The 20,407-nt window shown below is 41.6% G+C and overlaps 1 protein-coding gene across 1 annotated transcript in view; it reads left to right on the plus strand.

The window, feature by feature from the left end:
* SPEF2 (sperm flagellar 2) overlaps positions 1-20,407 on the plus strand; it is a 212,752-nt gene that overhangs the window by 157,058 nt on the left and 35,287 nt on the right. Inside the window, exons 20-24 of the mRNA XM_036746413.1 lie at positions 3,435-3,562; positions 3,660-3,798; positions 5,251-5,388; positions 11,278-11,432; positions 14,517-14,700. Coding sequence (XP_036602308.1) covers positions 3,435-3,562; positions 3,660-3,798; positions 5,251-5,388; positions 11,278-11,432; positions 14,517-14,700 — 744 coding nt within the window. The remainder of the gene's footprint in view (positions 1-3,434; positions 3,563-3,659; positions 3,799-5,250; positions 5,389-11,277; positions 11,433-14,516; positions 14,701-20,407) is intronic.

Consider the following 20,407-nt stretch of genomic DNA (forward strand, 5'->3'; position numbering starts at 1 on the left):
TTAATGAACTTATCTGATGAGCTTAAGGGTGAAGATTATTAAAATGTTAGGGTATTACCATAGAAATTACATATTTGGATTTCATCCACATATTTGACAAACTTGCTCATTAGATCTTTGTGGACAAGATGGGGAAAGGTGGGCTAGATGATAGTGAGGTTTGGTAGCTTCTGATCTGGTTAAATAAACAAGTACAAAGACTGTTGTTTAATAAGCTGATATTCAAGTAGGCCGGGTCAGAGGTGAGATTTCTACATTTGCTACAAGGCTCTATCTTTGCCGCTTTTCTGTTTGACTTGAATCAGTGACTTGAATGAAAGCATAAATAGAATGCTTACAAATTTACCAAAGGATACAACGCTAAGAAGCATAGCTAACATATTGAATAACGGAGGTATCTTAAAATCTTAATTTTAATCAATTTAATTGATTTTAATTAATTTAATCTCAAAAGAGCTCAGCACATTAGATTTATGGACTAAATCCATTAGGATGACATTCCATAGAGATCAATGTAAGATTCTTATATTTGAACTTTACTATTTTTAACTGGTCACACAGTAACAGGATAGTAGATATGTGTTTAGTCAATTCCAACGTGCTAACGAAATTCACATTAAAAAAGGACCTGGAAATTTTAGAGTACTCTAAGTTCAATATGAGTTAATAGTATAATTTGACAGCCAAAAAAATCTCACGGGATCTTAGGCTATATTAATAAAAACATGAAGCTTAGAACCAGGAAGGTTTCAGACTTGCTCTTCTCCTTTCCAACCCCATGGACCCTTCAGTCCAGTTTTAGATGTCACATTTTAGAAAGATCATTGACAAATTGAAGAGTCTGCAGAGAAGAATAACTAGGCTAATGAGAGAAGTGAAAACCATGCCACATGAGGCCTGATTCAAGGACCTTGGGATGCTTAGTCTAGAGAAGAAAGGACCAAAAGAGCACATGATAGCTGCTTTCAATTATTGGAGATTCTTTACATAGATGAGTAATTAGGTATAGATTACTTGACCTCTGAAGGCATAACATGGACTAACAGATCAAAGTTACTGAGAGACAGTATGGCTGTAGAAGAATATGGAAAAAAGGATCACCACTTCCTAATAATTCAAGCTGTCTAAAAGTAGTATTGGCTGCTTCAGGATGTAGTAAATTGCCCATCTCTGGATGTCATAGGATATCATAGATCTAGAGCTGGAAGGGATCCCCAAGGCCATCTAGTAAAACCTCTTCATTTTATAGACGAAAAAAATGGAGGTCCTGAGGCATGGGTTGGATGAACAAACATCTACTGAATATGTGGTAGAGGAGATTCTCATTCCAAGGGTCAGATGGTCTATGATATCTTCCAGTACTGGGATTCTGTGATTTGTAGGTTAGCACAGTTCACGTAAAAAGGCCTGGAATTTTTGTGCAGACCACAGGTTAATATGAATAGTGTTATTTGGTTGCTCAAAAGTGTTAGACTGAATTAGTAGAAATAAAATAAGGATCAAGGGAAGTAATAGTCACACTATTCTCTTTGTTGTTTGGATCACATCTTGGAATACCATTAGGTCTGGTGATTCATCCTTTAAGTGGGGCATTGACATACTGCATAGCATCTGTAACTTCTTAACCTTTTTTGAGTCATGTACACATCTAGAAGTCTGGTGAAGCCGATGGGACTCCTCGAATAATATTCTTAAGTGCATGAAAATAAAATATATAAGATTGTAAAAGAAGCAATTTTATTGAAATAATCATCAAAAAAAAATGTTTAGGCTATCAGGGTTAAGTGCCTTGCCCAGGGTCACATAACTAGTAAGCATCTGAGGCCAGATTTGAACTCAAGTACTCCTGACTCCAGGGCCAGTGCTCTACCCACTGCACCACTTAGCTGCCCAAAAATATTTTTTTAAAGTTCTTGGACTCCAGGTTAAGAACCTCTGATCTTGAAGAAGAAAATCAGGGTAGTGTGGGGTCTAGAAATATTGTACAACATGCATAACAGCTTCAGACACCAAGGATTGTAGCGAAGAGGACAAAGAGATTTCCCTTAGCAAACAATTAATGGCCCTTAATAAGCAGCAGTCTGCTTAAAAACTCAGGCTTTCTGATTCCTACTTCAATGCTCTTTCCATAAATGATAGTTAGTTTGATTGGTTGGTTTTTGAAGAGGCATCACATAGAAAAGTACATTGAATTTGTTCTATTTTCCTTCAGAAAATTAGCTAGGACCGAAGGGTAGGAATTATATGCAGGCAGATTTGGGTTCAACATGAAAAAGAATATTATAAGATCTTAGTATAAGGAACAGCAGGTCAATGCTGGCAGGCCTCCCTTTAAAATATGATCTCCTCTTAATTCAGTTCGAATTGGTAAGTCTGTCTTAGGCCCCTCCTATCCGCCAGGTTCAGTGCTAGACACTTGGAATACAAGTCTGAAAACTGAGACAAACGTTGCATTCACAGATTTTTCATTCCACTGCACTGGGGGTGAGAGGTGGGCAGGGGACAGAAGAGAGGAGGAGCACTGATCGTAGAGTATAAATACAAAATCATCACCCAGTAATGGAATGGTATTAATTGGAGGAATCAGTAAAGGTATCTTGTAGGAGATAGCACTTAACCTGACGGCCTAAGGGAAGCCAGGTTGTCCCAATGGCATGTGAGGAGGAAACAGCAAGAAGGCTGGTTTGCTAAGAATGTGGTGCACGTGAAGAAGAAAGTGGATCTCTGTTGTAGAAAAGATCCCTTCCTTGGGAGAGACATTAGACCAGGTGATCTCAAGGTCCCTTCAGCTAAGACTCGATGGTTCTACAAATAAATGAATGAAGAAAGCAACCATGGACAGCATTTGTTTCATGAAATAAAATATATAACTATGACTGAAATTCTTTCAGTTTACATCATTAATTGTTATATAGAAGAAAGTTTTGACTATATTATACATTATGCTTTTTTCTCCTTTTTGCGTGCAATGCTAGGGTAGACCATCCAGGATAAAATATAAGGACCGCCTGGCAAAATCTTCCTTCCACAACATTAGCCTTATTTTCACCTCAGGAATATTGCTGGGTAAATGTTAAGAGGCTATTTCAACAAAGGGAAATGCTGCTTCAAGTGGCTGTTGCTTTTCTCTCCCAGGATATGCCATTTAAAGAGATGCTACCAAATGGGAGATTCCCTAGAGCTTTCTCCTATTCCTGTCCCAGCCATCTTCTTACCACCTGTCACCTGTAGGCAAGGAACGATTCTCACCACTTCCTATTAAAGCATGTGAGGATATGCTGGAGTTGCCAGTTGCCCTTATGAAAGCCTACTACCCTTGCCCACTGGGGCTGAAAACCACTTTGTTGTTCTTTGGTTAGTGTGGTTCTATTTAAAAGTTACACAGAAGAATTTCAAACATGAAATGTTGATTTGTGTATTTTACTATTTAATAGGAAATACCTCAATATTTAGTGCCTTATTGGGAAACAATAGAAAATTCATACATAAACACCATCAAAGCAATACTCAGGCAGATAAGAGATGAGCGACACAGCGTACTTTTTTATCTACATGACATCAGGTGAGCAAAAGTTAACTATAAGAATTTCACATTCTGTTGAGGGAAGGGGAATAAAATATATTTTATTTTCCATTGAAATTCTGCGGCTGCACCACAGACTAAATTACCAGGAGTACCTGCAACGTCCAGACCACAAGCAAGAGTTTGTATCTCAATGGCAGGCTGATTTTAACAATCTCCCTGAAGACCTGTGGGATGATGAAGAAACGAAAGCTGAACTACACCAGAGAGTCAACGTAAGTCAATATCCAGCATGGCGGGCTGGCACCTGGGCAGTGTATGAGCTGCTCCTAATTGAGATAGTACTTGCAAAAGGTTTGTACTTGCATCTGGTAGATAGTAAGTGCTTACTAAATGCTTATTTCCTTCCTTCCTCTTTCCCTTCTTCTTTTCTTCTCTTATTTCCTCCCTCTCTACCTGGGTCTTTGAGAGGCTTGACTGAAGGAACTGGAGATATTTTGCTTGAGTGATGACAGTAGCTGTCTTCCAGTTTTTGAAGAGTTATCACATGGAAGAAGGTTTTGAAGAACAATTTTTTGTTTTGCCTGACCATTCATGACAGAAAAGAGTCCTTTTCCATTGCTGCCCAGATAAAAATCATCTTATAACATAACTTCTGACTAAGATTGTGAAAAACTTAGTAACTTTGGTCCTATAATATCTTATATTTGTATGGCATGTGACACTTTTTAAGAGAACTCAACAATTCTCATTTGATTCTGATAAGCATGCATGATTAGTACCTATGGAACAGTTGATTCTGCTGTTTTGTAAGTGGGAAAATTGAATCACCAAGAAATTAAATGGGTATCCCAAAATCATGTGTAAGCCAGTGAGCCCAAAAAACCCAGTTCTCCATGGGTTTAGTTGTCGTCTCTATGTAGATGACTTCCAGATCTATATATGCCAGTTTAATTTCTTTACTGAGTGTGAGTCATCCAACTGTCTGTCTCGAAGTGGATGTCCCATAGGCATCTCAAACTCAACACGGAGCTAATTCGCTTCTCCCCAAAATCCTTTCTTTCTCTGAGCTTCCCTATTTGTGTTGAGTCCACCATGACCCTTCTGATCACATGGTTTTGAAATCTCATTTTTAAACTTGACTCTTCATCCTAAATTACATACCAGATCAGTTGCCACATTTTGTCTTTTCTGCCTCCACTGCTCTCCATTCAAACAGCCATCACTTTAACCCAGGATCTTATCACCTCTTACCGGGACTATTAAAATAGCCTCCTAAACGGCCTTTGCACAGTTCCTTAAGTGCAGGTCTGACTGTGTCATTCCCTTACTGAATAAAGTCCGGTAGATCCCAATCACTTCTGAGATAATGCCTCAGTTCCTGTGTCTGGCATTTACTCATCTTTACAACCTGGCCCCAGCCTACCCTTTCAACCTTATTACACACCACTCCCTTTTACTCTATGGGCCAGCTATGTTTTGTTCCTTTTTCTTTTCCCTTTTTTTTTGAGGCAATCAAAGTTAAGTGACTTGCCTAGGGTCACACAGCTAGTAAATGTCTGAGGTAGGATTTGAACTCAGGTCCTCCTCAACTTTAGGGCTGGTGCTCTATCCACCCACTGAGCCACATAGCTGCCTCACACCTAGTCCTTCTTCAAAATTCCTTCTTTGAATTGGGATAATTTAGGTTGTGCATCTAAAAAGTGAAATCCTTTTTTTCTATTTAGGATTTAAGAGACCGCTTATGGGACATATGTGATACTCGAAAGGAAGAGGCAGAACAAGAACGTGCTGACATCATTGATGAATCCTGGCTACAAGACCATCTTGGAATCCTCATGAACCATTTCTTTTCTTTGATGCAGGTATGACAGGTCAGGTCATTACAGCACAGTTATCATAGGCCTTTCCTCCTCCTGCCATTATTGTCCTGGTAAGACAGCTAATCTTAGTATGAGTCATTTATTAATGTACCTGCTATTCAATTAACGCAATTTATTAAGCATCTACTATGTGCCAGGCGCTGAGCTAAACACAGAGGGTACGAAAAGACGTAAAAGACAGTCCCTGCCCTCAAGGAGCTCACAGGCTGGTCTTCTGAGAACTAATACTGCTAGCACTGTTTCTCTTGAACATTCATTCTGACTTACCAACAGAGTAAGCTTTATTTAATGATTATGATTAGCAATAACAATACAAAATTTCAAATATGTTCCCAAATGACTACTTACAGCCTTACATTGCTTAGACACCTGGGGAGAAACCGCAAAATGGCTATCTGAGGCGGTGTTGCGTGATGCTGTCCTATGCACCAGCCTTTCAAGTCACAACCCCACCCTAACATAAACCAAGGAACAGCATGATATAGTATATACCAGTGGTAAGAACATAGCTTCCATGGACATGAGGTATGGTAGATCCCCTGTCCTCAAGAGTTTTTTGGTACCCCCAAGGGAGTTGAATGTGACTAGTCTCTGCCATTGACCCAAGCCACCACTGATTGCATTTCCTCAATCTTAAGGGGTCCGCAATACCATTCAACCACTTAATGGTCAGATTCGATTTTTACAAAGGAATATTTACTTCAAAGGTATAGCAAGAACAAACATATAAACATTCCCTTCCTTTTGGGTTGGCAGCAATACCCTGGCTGGAATTCTGGATTCATGATTGCCATGGCTCAAGCTCCAGGAACTAGGGATTTCACCACCTTGCACCTAAAACCAAAAAAACAAATGAAACAGACCAAAATTCCAAGCCTATCTCTGGTGCCATAGAACCTTCAGCCTTTAAGACCTTCAACCCTGTATGCAACCAGAAAGACAGAGCAACTCTGCCTCTGCCAGATAAATTTATAGACACAGACTTCCTGCTAGTCAGGCACTGGAAAGAGCCTGCTCCCACTTCCATGTCTTTTCCCAGAAGCAAGTCCTTGGTGTCTCCCACATGAGTGGGAGTGACATGGGAATGCACAAAGTCCCATTACACTTATTTATACGCGTGTTGTCTCCTCTATAGGAACTGTTTCATTTTCTTACTTGTATGCCCAGGGCATAGTACAGTATATAACAAATTTCAGGCACTTAATACACACCTATTGATCACTTGATTTCTTTCAATCAGTCTTCATTCAAGGGCATCATCCCTAAGCCCTTCCCTAGTCATGTTGCCTACATTGCATATTCTTCAGCTTATAATTGTCATTCCTAAAGTTTAAAACTCAAAACTGAACACAACATTCAAGATGTAGTCTGACCAGGACTGAGCACACTATCACCTCCCTAGGATTACCTAGGGGTTACTATGACTATTTTTCCAATATTTCTATGAATAGTTATAAATTGTTATTAATTAATAGCATTCTTAATGTTTCAATATTTCTATTAACAATTTCCTATAGCTCCATTTAAGTAGTATATGAGTAAAAACAGAGGAGTCAGATGTAAATAATCCAGGGTAGGATTTGGAAAAGTATGACCGTGATAGGACAAGGAGACAAGGAAATTGAGAACAGGGGATTGTACGAGAGGTTGAGAAAAGAAAAAGAAGATAGTATAATCAGAATGAAAGCGATCGCCTGGGAAAGTACTAAAGACTGGAAGCATTAGAAATAATGATCATGATGAAGAAAGGAATGGATAGATGGATGGATGGATGGATAGATGGATGGATGGATGGATGGATGGATGGATGGATGGATGAATGGATGGATGAAAAGGCCTTTATTAAGTGCTTACTGTAGATAAAGGTCCTGTGCTATGTACTGGGGATACAAACAATAGATGACAATCTCTGCTCTAGAAGAGTTCATATTCTAATAGCAAAACAACAAATATGAGAGATTTAGAAGGCATAAAGCATAGGGGGAGTATGAATGATAGCTTATTATTACATAAAGGAATTTCTCATTTCTTGATCATGGTAGTTGAACATTTTTGGAGCTGAGTGGGAGTGGAGGTCAAAGGAATTGAGTAGAGAGGAAATATCAGCATGTACATTCAAGCTCCCTAATATGAGAGCAAGAATTTAGGCACAGACAGGCTCTGTACCAGGAACTTAGTTCATCAAGAAAAAAGAGAGAATGTTTTAGGAATTGGTAGATAATAACTGCCATTATGTGAATTGGGTAATTAATCTGGATAGAGTAAACTTCACAGGAGTTCTTTCAGTACCCCAAGATGTAGTTCATTTGGGACAGATCAATGCCATCTTGACTCTCTCTTCATTTATCTTAAACATCAAGTCTATATTAACCATTATTATTTTGTCTGAGAAGGTAGGTTTTAGCTCAACACAAGGAGGACTTTTCTAATAGCCCTCTTCAACCAAATAGCAAAATGCTAACCACATAGTGAGTTCTCTGACAATGAAGTTGCCCAGGCAGAAATTGGATAAACATTTGTAAAGGATGTGGTAGAAAGGATTCCTGCATTGCATTAGGTGAAAGGTTAGACCAGGGCCATATATGGTCCTCTAGGTCCTCAAGTGGGACCGTTTTATGGAATCCAACCTTCACAGAACAAATCCCCTTAATAAAAGGATTTGTTCTGTAAAACTTGGACTTAGTCAAAAGGCCACACCCAAGGACATAGAAGGTCACATGTGGCCTCAAGGCCGCAGGTTCCCCACCCCTAGGTTGGACTTCTAAGACTCTTATTATAATACAGATTGAGATATACCACAAATGATACACATTCCTGAAATATAACTACAATGACAGGGAGAAAAAAACTTGATGTAACAATATTATTTCCCTTCTAATAAGGGAAAAATGATGTAACAAGGTTACCCCTCTGAGGTAGGAAGTAGATTTATCACCCAAAACCAAGATGATAATAAGATTCCACTGCATTCTTTGGGTCGTTAGCAAGCTCAGTCTAAAATAAATAAATAATAAAAATGGTTAATGGAAAAAAATTCCCAATTTCTGAAATACCTGCCCCAAACAATATAACAGGATTTAGCATGTTCTGAAGATTTTATAACCACCAAATGATTTCTTCTGCCCTGAAAAGTATTATTCTTGGTTACTTATCAATAACTAATTTGTCCCAGACACTTTTTACAGCAAGTGATTTTCGTTTGGCTTATTGTGAATGTGGTTTTTTGCATGTTCCCAGGAGAGTACAGTTTTGTCAGTTGGAGACTCAACTTCTGTTGGTCTAATAAATCAAAGCATGACAGGTGCAAATGTTTGTTGCTAAACTTTGAGATTAGTAGGCATAGGAAAACTTGAAAAAAAAAACTCTACTGGCTTTCTCTGAAAGGAAATAGAAAAATGCTCAATCTTATTCTTCCCAATCGTTTTGCAAACGTTATTTTCAAGTATAAGAAGTGGGGTTTTACATGTTTATGCTTTTAAATCCAAAGAAGCAACCTAAAATGCCTTCTAATATTAAAATAAACATGTGAATGATCACTTTAATTTGAATTCACATCTGATAATTATTTCTATTTTCATGACTTTGAGTGAATCACTTAAGCTTCCTGGTCCTCAGTTTCCCTATCTGCAAAATGAAGGAATTAGACTAAATGACCACTGGAGTCCCTTCCCACACTTAATCTATGAGCCTATAAACCTATAAGCATAAAGCAACTAAATTTATTTCTTCCTTTATTTATGTTACATTGCTACAAAAGCTCTGATTATGTGGGGTCTAAGCTGAAACTCTTTATTGTCTTCTAAGAAAGATATAACGTAATCTTTTCCACGTCACACAAAAACCTTAGTGGAATTTTGACGATCTCTCCTTTCACTATTATGTAGCAGACTATAGATTTCCTAATTCTGAAAATGTGCTTCTTTCAGTAGAAGAGCAGACATTAAGACGTCCTTTGGTTCTCTTCAGCTGAGTTTCCACACAGAAGCGATTGTTTTTGTCCTTTAGAAAACTTGTCATCATTTGTCACAATACTCACTAGATCTTGGTAGTTGACTATAAATGGTAGGATTTTATTGGCATGATTTCCTGGATCGTGTTTTCCTGAAGATGATTTCAGTAGGGCTGGTAGCTTCAGTTCTCTAGACTAATCAATTCAAGCACCAAGGAAGTGTGACTCATTGGAAAGCTCTTTGGACTGGGAGTCAACTGGGAGTCAGGAGATCTGCATTCTAATCCCCGTTATCTTCAACACATCATCTTAGCCCATGTTGCTTCAGTTTCTTTATCTGTAGAACAATGGGTCCCTTTAGCTCTAAAATTCCCTAAGGCAACAGAACGAATCCTACATATTGTATGTATAGGAAAGCAAATATTTGGAATATTCTCCATCACGATTTGTAGTTTGAGGACTGGTATAGAGATGCATTGGAAAGGTACATAGTGTTCAAAGGGATTCTACCTCCTTTCACATTGGAGTTACAGTGTCACATGGCACCAGTGTGCCCTTGCATTTCAATACTGCAGCCTAGGGAGAAGTCAGAAGCTAAACTTGTAGCTGATTCGGTAGTGATTCTACTCCACATGCCATCAGCTTCTCTGTATCTCTTGAGACAAATATGCCAATGTCTCTGAGTAATCCACAGCATGAGTGTGGTGCCGGTGGTGAAGGTATTATTCTCCCTATCATACCATGCCACTTAAGCTCAAGGGAAGCATGTGGAATGGCAAACTTTTAGTTATCTTTTTATGCATATGTCCTCTCTCTCCAACAAGAATGCATGCTCCTTGAGGGCACTACTAAAGTACATTTATCTGCTTACCTATCTCTCAATCAGTCTATCTATGTGTCCATCTTTAGATCTATATGGGGGCGGGGGGGGGGGGGTGGGAAGAGAGAGAAAGAGAGAGCAAGCTATAGATCTAGATTAGATATAGACATACTTCATTAGATCCCCCTAAGTACCTTCTAGGTCTGTTTCCCCATTCTACTTGAATCTGTTCTTGATACAATCAATGAGACTCCAACATGAGTCTGAGCCAAGACTCATCCTGGGTATGTTGATTGGCCAGTGACTGTGCTAATATAGGACCAGACACCAAAGACCAGAAATTCCTAGCACATATAGAAATAATGAGTCTTCTTCCCTAAGGAACATGGGAGACAGTTTTGTCTTAAATCGATGAAGTCATCAACATTACTGACATTCATATAGCAATTAAAAGGATGCAGAACACTTTACACTCATTACCATGGACAGAGAACATAAACCCCAAGTCACCTACAGATGTAGTCATGGTGTCTTTTTGGATCATGAGGTCCTGCTCCAACACACCCAACCCAGGTATGGTCTGTACTCAGTACTGGTGCAGGTTATTCATGAAGACAATAACCAATATTCTATCTCTGACTCTTAAACTATCTGCTATCAGTGAATGGGCAGGTGCCATTTCATGAAGCTTTGCTTATGAATGAAACTACCTTGCCAGTGGCCCCACATCCTGGGTTCTCATGAACAATATTTAGGGATGTGTGAATCAGCGCCTAGTACAGTATTCCATAAATGTTGATCTAATACTTGACCGAGTGATCTAGGAGGACCCCAAAATGCTAGAAATAATAGTCAACTCTACATAGTACAGATACTGCTCTATTTATTCAATTTCAAAAACTTAGCAGGAATGTTCTTTTTTTAAGATGAGGAAATATGTTGCATCAGGGCCAGAGGTTGCAAAGTTGGTTGATTACTTTATACCCTGTATACCCCTATACTTCTAGAAAATCCTTGTCATAATTCATATGGTGATGGGGAAAAAAGAATGTAGCTGTCTCATTCTTTCTTAATATGTTAACCTGGATGTTTGCTTTCGAAGGTGGAACTTAACCGTTTCCAAGACACGAAAAGACTTCTTCAAGATTACTATAGGGGAATAGAAGGCAAAATCCCCATGGAAATTACTAGACGTGGAAGCACTCGGGTCCCGCTGGTAAATCTTGAAGACGCTGATGTGCCTAAAATCTATTCCAAGTAAGATTATGGTGTTTTGATGTAGTTTTTCAAACTGTGTACTTTTACACTACATTGAGATACCTTTTATAAGAAATTCCAGTCCTTTATAAATTACTATCTGTATGAGCTCTACATTTTAGTGAAAACAGTAGGCATTATTATCCCCCTCTTATAGTTAAGAAAACAGGATTAGAAAGACTAAGTGTGTTGTATATGTATTTTGTCTGAACAGATTACTGGATCTGGTAAGAGGCTATTGGATGGGTTCTATTAGGCCTCTAACAGCCTCACTAGCTGTAGTAAGCGAATGATATATGTGGAAAGGAAACAACATTCAAACTAAAAAAAATACAAAACAGCTTGTGAATACTTGAGTTTTATAGACCAACCTCCTTCACCTCCCCCCAAAGAAAGCCATGAAAAGACCTCAACACACTGGGAAAAAAATAAAATGACTATAAAGGAAATTTCAAGAGGCAACAAGTATATAGAGCACAGGACTCAGCAGTCAGGAAAATCTAGGTTCAAATCCTTCCTCAAATGCTAATAAACCAAGTAATCAAGGGACAAATCACTTAACATCTCTTGGCCTCAGTTTCTTATTAGTAAAGTGGGGAGAAAACAATCACTTATTTCGCAGGGTTTGGAGGATCAAATGAGAGATAATTTATGTACAATTCTTTAAAAGTCATTAAATTACCATATAAACACCATAGAATTATATTAGTTTTATCATATAACATATCATATTAGTGTTATTATATGTTAATTATATTATACATGTGTATTCTATTAGTTATTGTTTATAAATAACAGATTGAAATGTGAAAACCATTAAATCGATCTGGAAAAAATATTAAACTATGGAAATTAAGTGAGAGAAAAGGAGGGAGTTAAATTATGTTTAAAAGTAATATATAAACATTGGGTATTAATTTTTAATCTGTGAAAGGATAGCCTCAAAATTATATATAATTCCCACGATTTAGAGGAGGGAAAGAAGAAACACAAAATGTCCTGCCTCCTGTCTCTTTTTTCAGAGTTACTGAGCTAGACGAAGAAGAGGAAGAAGGGGATATAATACTTCTCCAAAAGTAATCACTGATGAGCTTGCATAGCCATAGAGGCAATAGTCAGCCAACAAGCGTTCGCTATGTGTCAGGCACTGTGCTGAGTGCTTAGAATACAAAGAAAAGCAAAAGCAGCCGCTCCCTTCAAGTGGCTTACATTCTAATGGGGGGAGACAACATGCAAACAATCATGTACAAATAAGATATATGCAGGTCATCTCTGAGGAGGCCTTTGGCAGAAGGTGAGGCTTAAGTTGCAGCTCACAGGAAGCCTGGAAAGGCAGAAGGCAGAGCGGCCCAGGAATGAGGGGTGGGGAAGGCAAAGGCATGCAGATGGGAGATGGAGCACGGAAGAGCGAGAAGGCCAGTGTAGATGGCATAGATTCGTTTTAGATTTGTCTAAGAAGTAGAGACACTTTTTAGTTCAGCTTCATCTCTGAACAGTTATGAAAACCCAAACAGTTATTTCCCTTTTAAGGTAGATATAAACCACCAAGCTCATCCAGAGGCCAACTTTGAGACACTCATTTATCAGTTAAAAAATGACACAATTCATTATCATTTCTGACTGGAAAGTCAGGCCAAATGAGAATGCTGGAGAGTTTTTCCACTTTCCCTTTAGTCAGACCTTTCCATGATGGCTTCATGATTTGGTTATTACTGCTCAAAATAGCAAAGAGACCTATGTGAAAGGATGAATTAAAAGACATTTATTCTCTATCAACCTCTATCACACTCTATATTCATAATCACAAAATCGCAGGGTTAGTAGGAAATTTAGATATCATTTTCCCTGATCCTCTTATTTAATAGTTAAGGAAACTGAGACCCAAAGAGGTAAAGTCAGTTGCATACGGCCTTATAACTAGTTAGTAGCAGAACCAGTCTTGAACCGGATATCCTGATTACTAGTCCAGCAATCTTCTCCACTAGACAAATCGAAGTATAAAAACATCTTTGAAAGCCAAATTATTGGTTTTATTATATATAATTTCAATTAATTTAATTTACTAACATTACCACTCTCCCCCATCACCACTGAAATTATTCAATAATTATATGTTGAATTGAAGCAATAGTCAACAATTGACTTGACATCTTCGGCCTTGACTGAATTAACCCTCTGGATTGTAACCAGCGTGGATAGATTGAACATTATCCAAAACTTACATTTTACTTTTCTTAATTTGCTTTCTTTTCATGGGTAGATTTATACCAAATTCCTTTCTTTGTACATTGTCTTCCATATTCAAAGTATCTCTCTTTCTCAGCTCCTTGATTTCCTCCTCTCTCACAGACTATAAAGTGTCCTAAGTACATGCAGGGATACACTAACTCAGCTTCTAAAGAAATCTGATTGGTTCCCGATGGGGGGAATGTCTGTCTACACTGATAAAATTTCCAAAATGCATGAAGTTTTTCCTCACAGAAGCTATTGCTTGATAAAAGCTCCTATTGCTTCTTTGAAATACTAATAGGGTTAATTTTGTTTCCTGGCATTAATGAGATTAGCCTAGAAAAATGTATCTCTGGCCTTTTGTGAACATCTTGCCACTTCAAGATTCTTCTACCAGGATTTTTTTTTAATCGAGGTTAAAACATGTGCCTTTAGTCTCTGCTGTTCAAGAAGCTGAGACTGGAGCATTCCCCGTGTTTAGGCATTCTAAGCTGTTATCAGGGATAAAGCATTCCCCGAGTTTAGGCATTCTAAGCTATATCAGGGATAAAGCCAATCAATTTGGTGTCCACACTTAGTCCAGCTTCCAATACGGCAAACCCTCAATGTGGAGGACCAGCAGGAGACCTGAGGAGGGGTGAACCAGCCCAAGCAAGAAAAATGGAGTGTATCAAAAGTGATCAATATTGGAGTCAGTCTGTGAGTAACATTTGTACTTTCAGTCTGGGTGAAATAGAGAGACTTAGACTCAAAAGAGAAAATATTAAAGTGTGGTAGCTAAAGTCAAAGAACATCTAGTCATGAAAATGTAAGTTTAGAATCAAAGCTAAGCAATCTTCTTTTCTATTGACAAAGAATCCCTGTAGTTCCCCGGAGAGTTGCCTCTCCTGATGGAATAATAAACAAGCCCAAAAGTAAAGTATCCCTGAAAAGAGGCAGGACTGATTACTGCATAGAGGCCGTCGAACTCAAATATGAAGCAGATGAGAAGACGGTCATCAACGTGTGGCAAAATGCAAATTCTGCAATAAACCACTTGGTAAGTTCTGTGTCCTTTGCTTTTACCAATAATCACAAAGTGCACGTGTTTAAAGTAGAAAAGTTTTCTCGAGGCTCTTTGCCCTCAGAGAACTAGTTTTCCAAAAGTAAAATAGGGAAAGTAAGGAGGAAGAAGGAAATATGAGGTGGGGGAAGGAATCGGTGGGTACCTGTCACCTCAGATTAAGAAACACTAGATGACATTTCTCCTCATCGAAGTTCCCCCTTCCTAGAAAAGAACCCCCAGGGATGTCTCTGCCTTGTTCTATAGCTAGGGTGAGAATAAGAGATCTTCAAGAGTTCCCTCTGGCTTACAAGATAAGGTTCAAACCCCTTAAGCTGGCAACCAATGCCTTCCACTTCAGGCCACCGTCACCTCACTCCTGGAGAAGACGCCTCCTAACTGATCTCCTACCTTCAGTCTTTCCCCTTTCTAATCCTTCCTGCATTCTACTGCCAGAATAGTAACAACAGTTAATGTATATGTGTGTATGAGTGTATATATATATACACATGTACTCGATGTGGATGTATATGTATATATCTATATATTTTTCATATATGTGTGAGTGGAGGGAGGAGAGAGAGAGAGAGAGGGAGAGAGAGAGAGAGAGAGAGAGAGAGAGAGAGAGAGAGAGAGAGAGAGAGAGAGAGGAAAGCACTTCATTATTTTACTATTTTATCCTCAAAACAACCCTGTCTAATAGGTGCTATTATTTCCATTTCACAGATGAGAAAACTGAGATGGAGAGAGGTTAACACACAGCTTATAAGTGCCTGAGACAGGTTTTGAACCCAGATCTTCATGATTATAAGGCCTCCATTATCCATTACTGTCCCACACTTGACACACATCACACAGGTTCACCTCACCACCATCCCCCTCCCCTTGAAGATTCAAGGTCTTCAGCAATCTAGCCTGTAACTTCTTCATCCTTAGCCCCTACTGCTCCCACACCCAAATCTTCAGCTCTTCAGCTCTTGTTCCCCAGACTTGTCAAAGGCATCACCATCTCCGTCCTTCTTGGAATCATTGACCTCCTCCTCTCAGCTCATCTAAATCCTGCCCTCCCCAGGCTTCTATGACTTCTTCCTCCTCAGGATATCCTTGTCACATATTCCCTCTGACATTCACTGGACACTTAGCACCTTTTACTTTCTAGTGTTTTCTAGCTTTATATGTATATGATCTACCTTCCCAATTAGACTGTAAATGTCTTTAGGTCTGGGACTGTATCTTAAGCCTTATTGTATGCCCAACACTTAAACCCACTGCCAGGGCCAACGAAGGATAGGGACAGAGAGCAGGGGACCTTCCTTGCCTTTGTCGTTCCTCCTTTTATATGCCCTGTAATGCAGAGATTCTTGCCTAATTTCATGAGTTATCTTTTATGGAGTCAAATACACCATAAGGATATGTCCATTGAATTCTATTAGTTGTATTAAATCTCTCTGAGGGGAAAAATATGGGACACTACCGCAAGTTGGAAACTGTTGATTATAACAAATTTCTCATGGTTCTGTTGTTGTCATTATCACTATTTTCGTCATAATCAGCATTAGAATCGTGTTAGGGGTGGCAGAAGGGAATGTTCAGTGACAAGATCGTCAGACATCATAGATGGGTTTTCGGACGGAAGACCTGGTTTGTGTACTAGCTATAAGACTTGTGGGAAGTCACTTCACCAACTCCCTTGATCTTAAAGGGGAGCCAGTGGAAGTACTGACCACTAGCGGTAGTTAAAAGACACTTACTGCTCCAAAAGAGATTAACTTAATTTTAGTTAATTGCCACAGGGAAAACAGGACCTTTTAGAATCAGTGCTGTTCAAGTCATGACAATTCAACACTTGGGGAGGTGGAGCCAAGATGGCAGAGAGAAGGCAGCAAGTTGCCTGACTCTCTCCCCATTCCCTCGAAACAACTTTAAATCACGCCTCAAAACGAATTCTGGAGCGACAGGACCCACGAAAGGATGGGGTGAGACAATTTTCCAGCCCAAGATAACTTTGAAGGACTCCAGGAAAGGTCTGTCTCATTTGGGTAAAGAGGGAGCCCGTGCAGAGCAGGTGTCTAATGACCACACCCCACCTCTGCCTACCCCACCCTGCCCCACCACCTACCCCACCACCACCTTCCCCTTCCTTCAGCCCCCTTCCCCCTGCAACCTCCCCCTTCCCCCCAGCCTCTGCCGCCTCCCCCTTCTCCGCCACCAGTCCCCTGCCACCTCCCCTCCCCATCAGCCCCCTGTCACCTCCCCCCCCAGCCCTTGCTCTGGCCATGTCCCCCTTCACCCCAGCCCCTGCCCCTGACACCTGCCCCCTGCCACCTTCCCCTTCCCCTCTTGCCCTTGCCACCTCCCCCTTCTACCTGCCTAGCCCCCCCCGCCATCTCCCCATTCACCCTAGCCACTCCTCCCCCCTGCCCCTGCCACCTTCCTCTCCCCCCTGCCCTTGCCACCTCCCCCCTCTCTCCCCACCCCCTGCCACCTCCCCCTCCACCCTAGCCACTGCCACCTTCCCCCCTGCCACCTTTGCCTTCCCCCTTACCCTTTCAAACTTCCCCTTCCCCGTACCCCTGCCACCTCCCCCTTCACCCTAGCCCCTGCCATCTCCCCCCTGCCCCCAGCCACTTCCCCTTTCTCCCCCACCAGTCTCCTGCCACTGCCCCTCCCTATCAGCCCCCTTTCACCTCCCTCTTCCCCCAGCCCTTGCCCTGGCCACCTTCCCCTTCACCCCAGCCCTTGCCCCTGCCACCTGCCACCTTCCCCTTCCCCCCTGCCCTTGCCACCTCCCCCCTTCTCCCCCCCAATCCCCCTGCCACCTGCCCCTCCACCCTAGCCACTGCCATCTCCCCCCTGCCCCTGCCACCTCCCCCTTCACCCCAGCCTCTGCCACCTCCCCCTGCCACCTGTCACCTTCCCCTTTCCCCCTGCCCTTGCCACCTCCCCCTTCTCCCCCTCTGCCCCCTGCCACCTCCCCCTTCACCCCAGCCCCTGCCACCTCCTCCTGCCCCTAGCCACCTCCTCCTTCCCCCCCACCCCTGTCATCTCCCCATTTCTCCCAGCTCCCTGCCACCTCCCCCTTCCCCTATTTGCCACCTTCCCCTTTCCCCTAGCTCCCTGCCACCTCCCCCTTCCTTCCTCTGTCCCCTGCAGTTTTCCCCTTCCCCCCCTGCCCCCTGCCACCCCCCACTCTTGCCCCTGCCATCTCCCCTCCCTGCCACCTCCCCCTGCCCCCCAGCCCCTGCCCCTGTTACTGCCACCTTCTCCAGCCCTCTGCCACCTCCCCCTTCCCCCAGCCTCTAGCCCCTTTCCCCCGATATTTTCCCTTCCTCCCTGCCCCTGCCACCTTCCCCTCTCCCCCTGCCCCTTGCCACCTCCCCCTTCCCCCCACCAGTACCACCTCTCTCTTCCCCCATCCCCTGCCTCCTTTCCCTTCCCCCTTGTCCCCTGCCCCCTCCCCTTGTCCCCCACCTCACCATGCCCCAGCTACCTCCCATTCTCCAGGACCCTGCCACCTGCCCCTTCCCCCAGCCCCTTTCTCCACTGATACTTCCCCCCTCCCCCAGCCCCCTGCCACCTCCCCCTTCTCCCCCTCACCCTGCCCCAGCCACCTCCCCCTTCTCTAGCCCCCACCATCTGCCCCTTCCTCCCCAGGCCCCTGCCACCTGCCCCTTCCCCCCAACCCCCTGCCACCTCCCCCTTCCCCCCATCCCCCTGCCACTCCCCCTTCTTCCTCAGCTCCCTACCAACTCCTCCTCCCCCTGCCCCCTGCCATGTCCCCCTTCCTCCCTTACCCTGCCACCTCCCTATGCCCCCTTACCACCTTTCCCTTACTCCTTCCTGCCCCCTTCTGCCACCTTCCCCCTCCCACCCCCCACCTCAGGAGTGCCCCCTGTAGCCCAGGAGGAGAGCTCAACTTTAAAAGTCATGAGGTAGACTGAAAAATGAGCAAAATAAAAGTGCTAACCGTAGAAAGCTAGTACAGTGACAGAGAAGAACAAAGCAAGCCCAGAGGAAAGCAACAGTGCCGACTCAGCACAGGTCATGTTCTTTACAGCAGTGTTTTAGCAAAATACTCTTCTAATTAGCCAGCACAAGATGATTTCAAGGAAACAAATTAGATTTAACTATCACACATCAAAATACCTTTTTACCAAGCCCTTGCCCATCTTATTAGCTAGGTAACGAAAGATATTACCTTTTCATTTTAATTTCGAAAGGAACCCAGAGACCTTGAAGCAGACAGCCCCGGAACATGAAGATGATGATAATCATTATTATCGTTGTCATTACGGGGATGCTGACAAAGCAGAAATATCAGGTTTAAGACAAAACGACTAGCTTGTCACGCTTTTCGATAGCGAGTTGGAAAATGGATTGCCTGCGTCTTGTGGGAGGAATACTAACCACCTTCAGTTTACCAGGAATTGTAAAGTACAATTTTGAAACACATTTATAACAAAAATGTTCCTAAAGTAGCATTCTTAGCCTTGAGTCTGTGAACTTGTTTAATATATGTGCATGTATATGTGTGTGTATACATGCCTATATGGCTATATTTCAATACAATTGGTTTTCCTTTGTAAATCCATGTGTTTTATCCTATGCATTTAAAATCATTATTCTGAGAGGGGATCCATAGGCCTCATTAGGTCACCCAAAGGGTCCAGTGAAAAAGGGACTGGAGCCAAAGGAAAAGTCATTCAATTCCCAACACTCCACTGAGAACAGACACCAAATGAATACTGCCCCACACAGAGAATCGGTTCATCAGCGTGTATTTATTGAGCATCTGTTCCAAGCATTTGATGTCAGAGCTGCTCATCTCAGGGAGCTTACAATTTTTGAGAGAGACAGGACTGATTAGTGAATAATTAAGTGCCAAACTATGTGGCACTAACTATAAATATAATAGGAGTCCAGAGAAGGAAGAGTTTAATCTAAGCTGATCTTTCCTTTTTTTTTCCTAGAATTGAATTCGAAATCAGTTTTCACATGGAAGTAATATAAAAGGTGGTTTGGTCCTATTATCAATATGGTTTCACTACAATGGTCCAGAACAGCATTTTTCAAATTATATCCTAAGCAAACAGTTCTCAAAAGAAGAACTATAACCTATTAATAAGGGGCAGCTAGGTGGAGCAGTGAGTAAAGCACCGGCCCTGGAGTCAGGAGGACCTGAGTTCAAATCAGGCCTCACACACTTGATACACTTACTTTGCTGTGTGACCTTGGGCAAGTCGCTTAACCCCAATTGCCCTGCCTTCCCCCCTCCAATAAACAAAAAAAAATTTTAAATAACCTACTAAAAGCAATTTAAAATGCTGTAAATCACAAATGGTCATAAAAATGTAAATTAAAGCAAATTTGAAAAGATGACAAAAGATAGAGTGTAGAAAGGTGGTCATAGTAATATATGGATGGAATTGTAAATTAGGCCAACCATTCGGGAAATTAATTTGAAATTATTCTTTAAAATGTCTAAAATGTCAACCCCCTTTGACTCAGAGATGTCACTTCTGTCTTATATCCTATGGAAGCCAAAGATAGAAACAAAGGTCCACTAGGTAGAGCAGCATTTTTTGTGGTACCTAAGAATTGGCCAGGGCGGGGCTGGGGGTGGGGGGGAGTAAGCCTCCCTTGATTGAGAAACAGCTGACCAAATTGTGGCACACCAATGTAGTGGAATATCACTACACTGTAA

The sequence above is a fragment of the Trichosurus vulpecula genome, chromosome 1, assembly GCF_011100635.1.
Source record: "Trichosurus vulpecula isolate mTriVul1 chromosome 1, mTriVul1.pri, whole genome shotgun sequence".
In the NCBI taxonomy this organism is placed as follows: Eukaryota; Metazoa; Chordata; class Mammalia; order Diprotodontia; family Phalangeridae; genus Trichosurus; species Trichosurus vulpecula.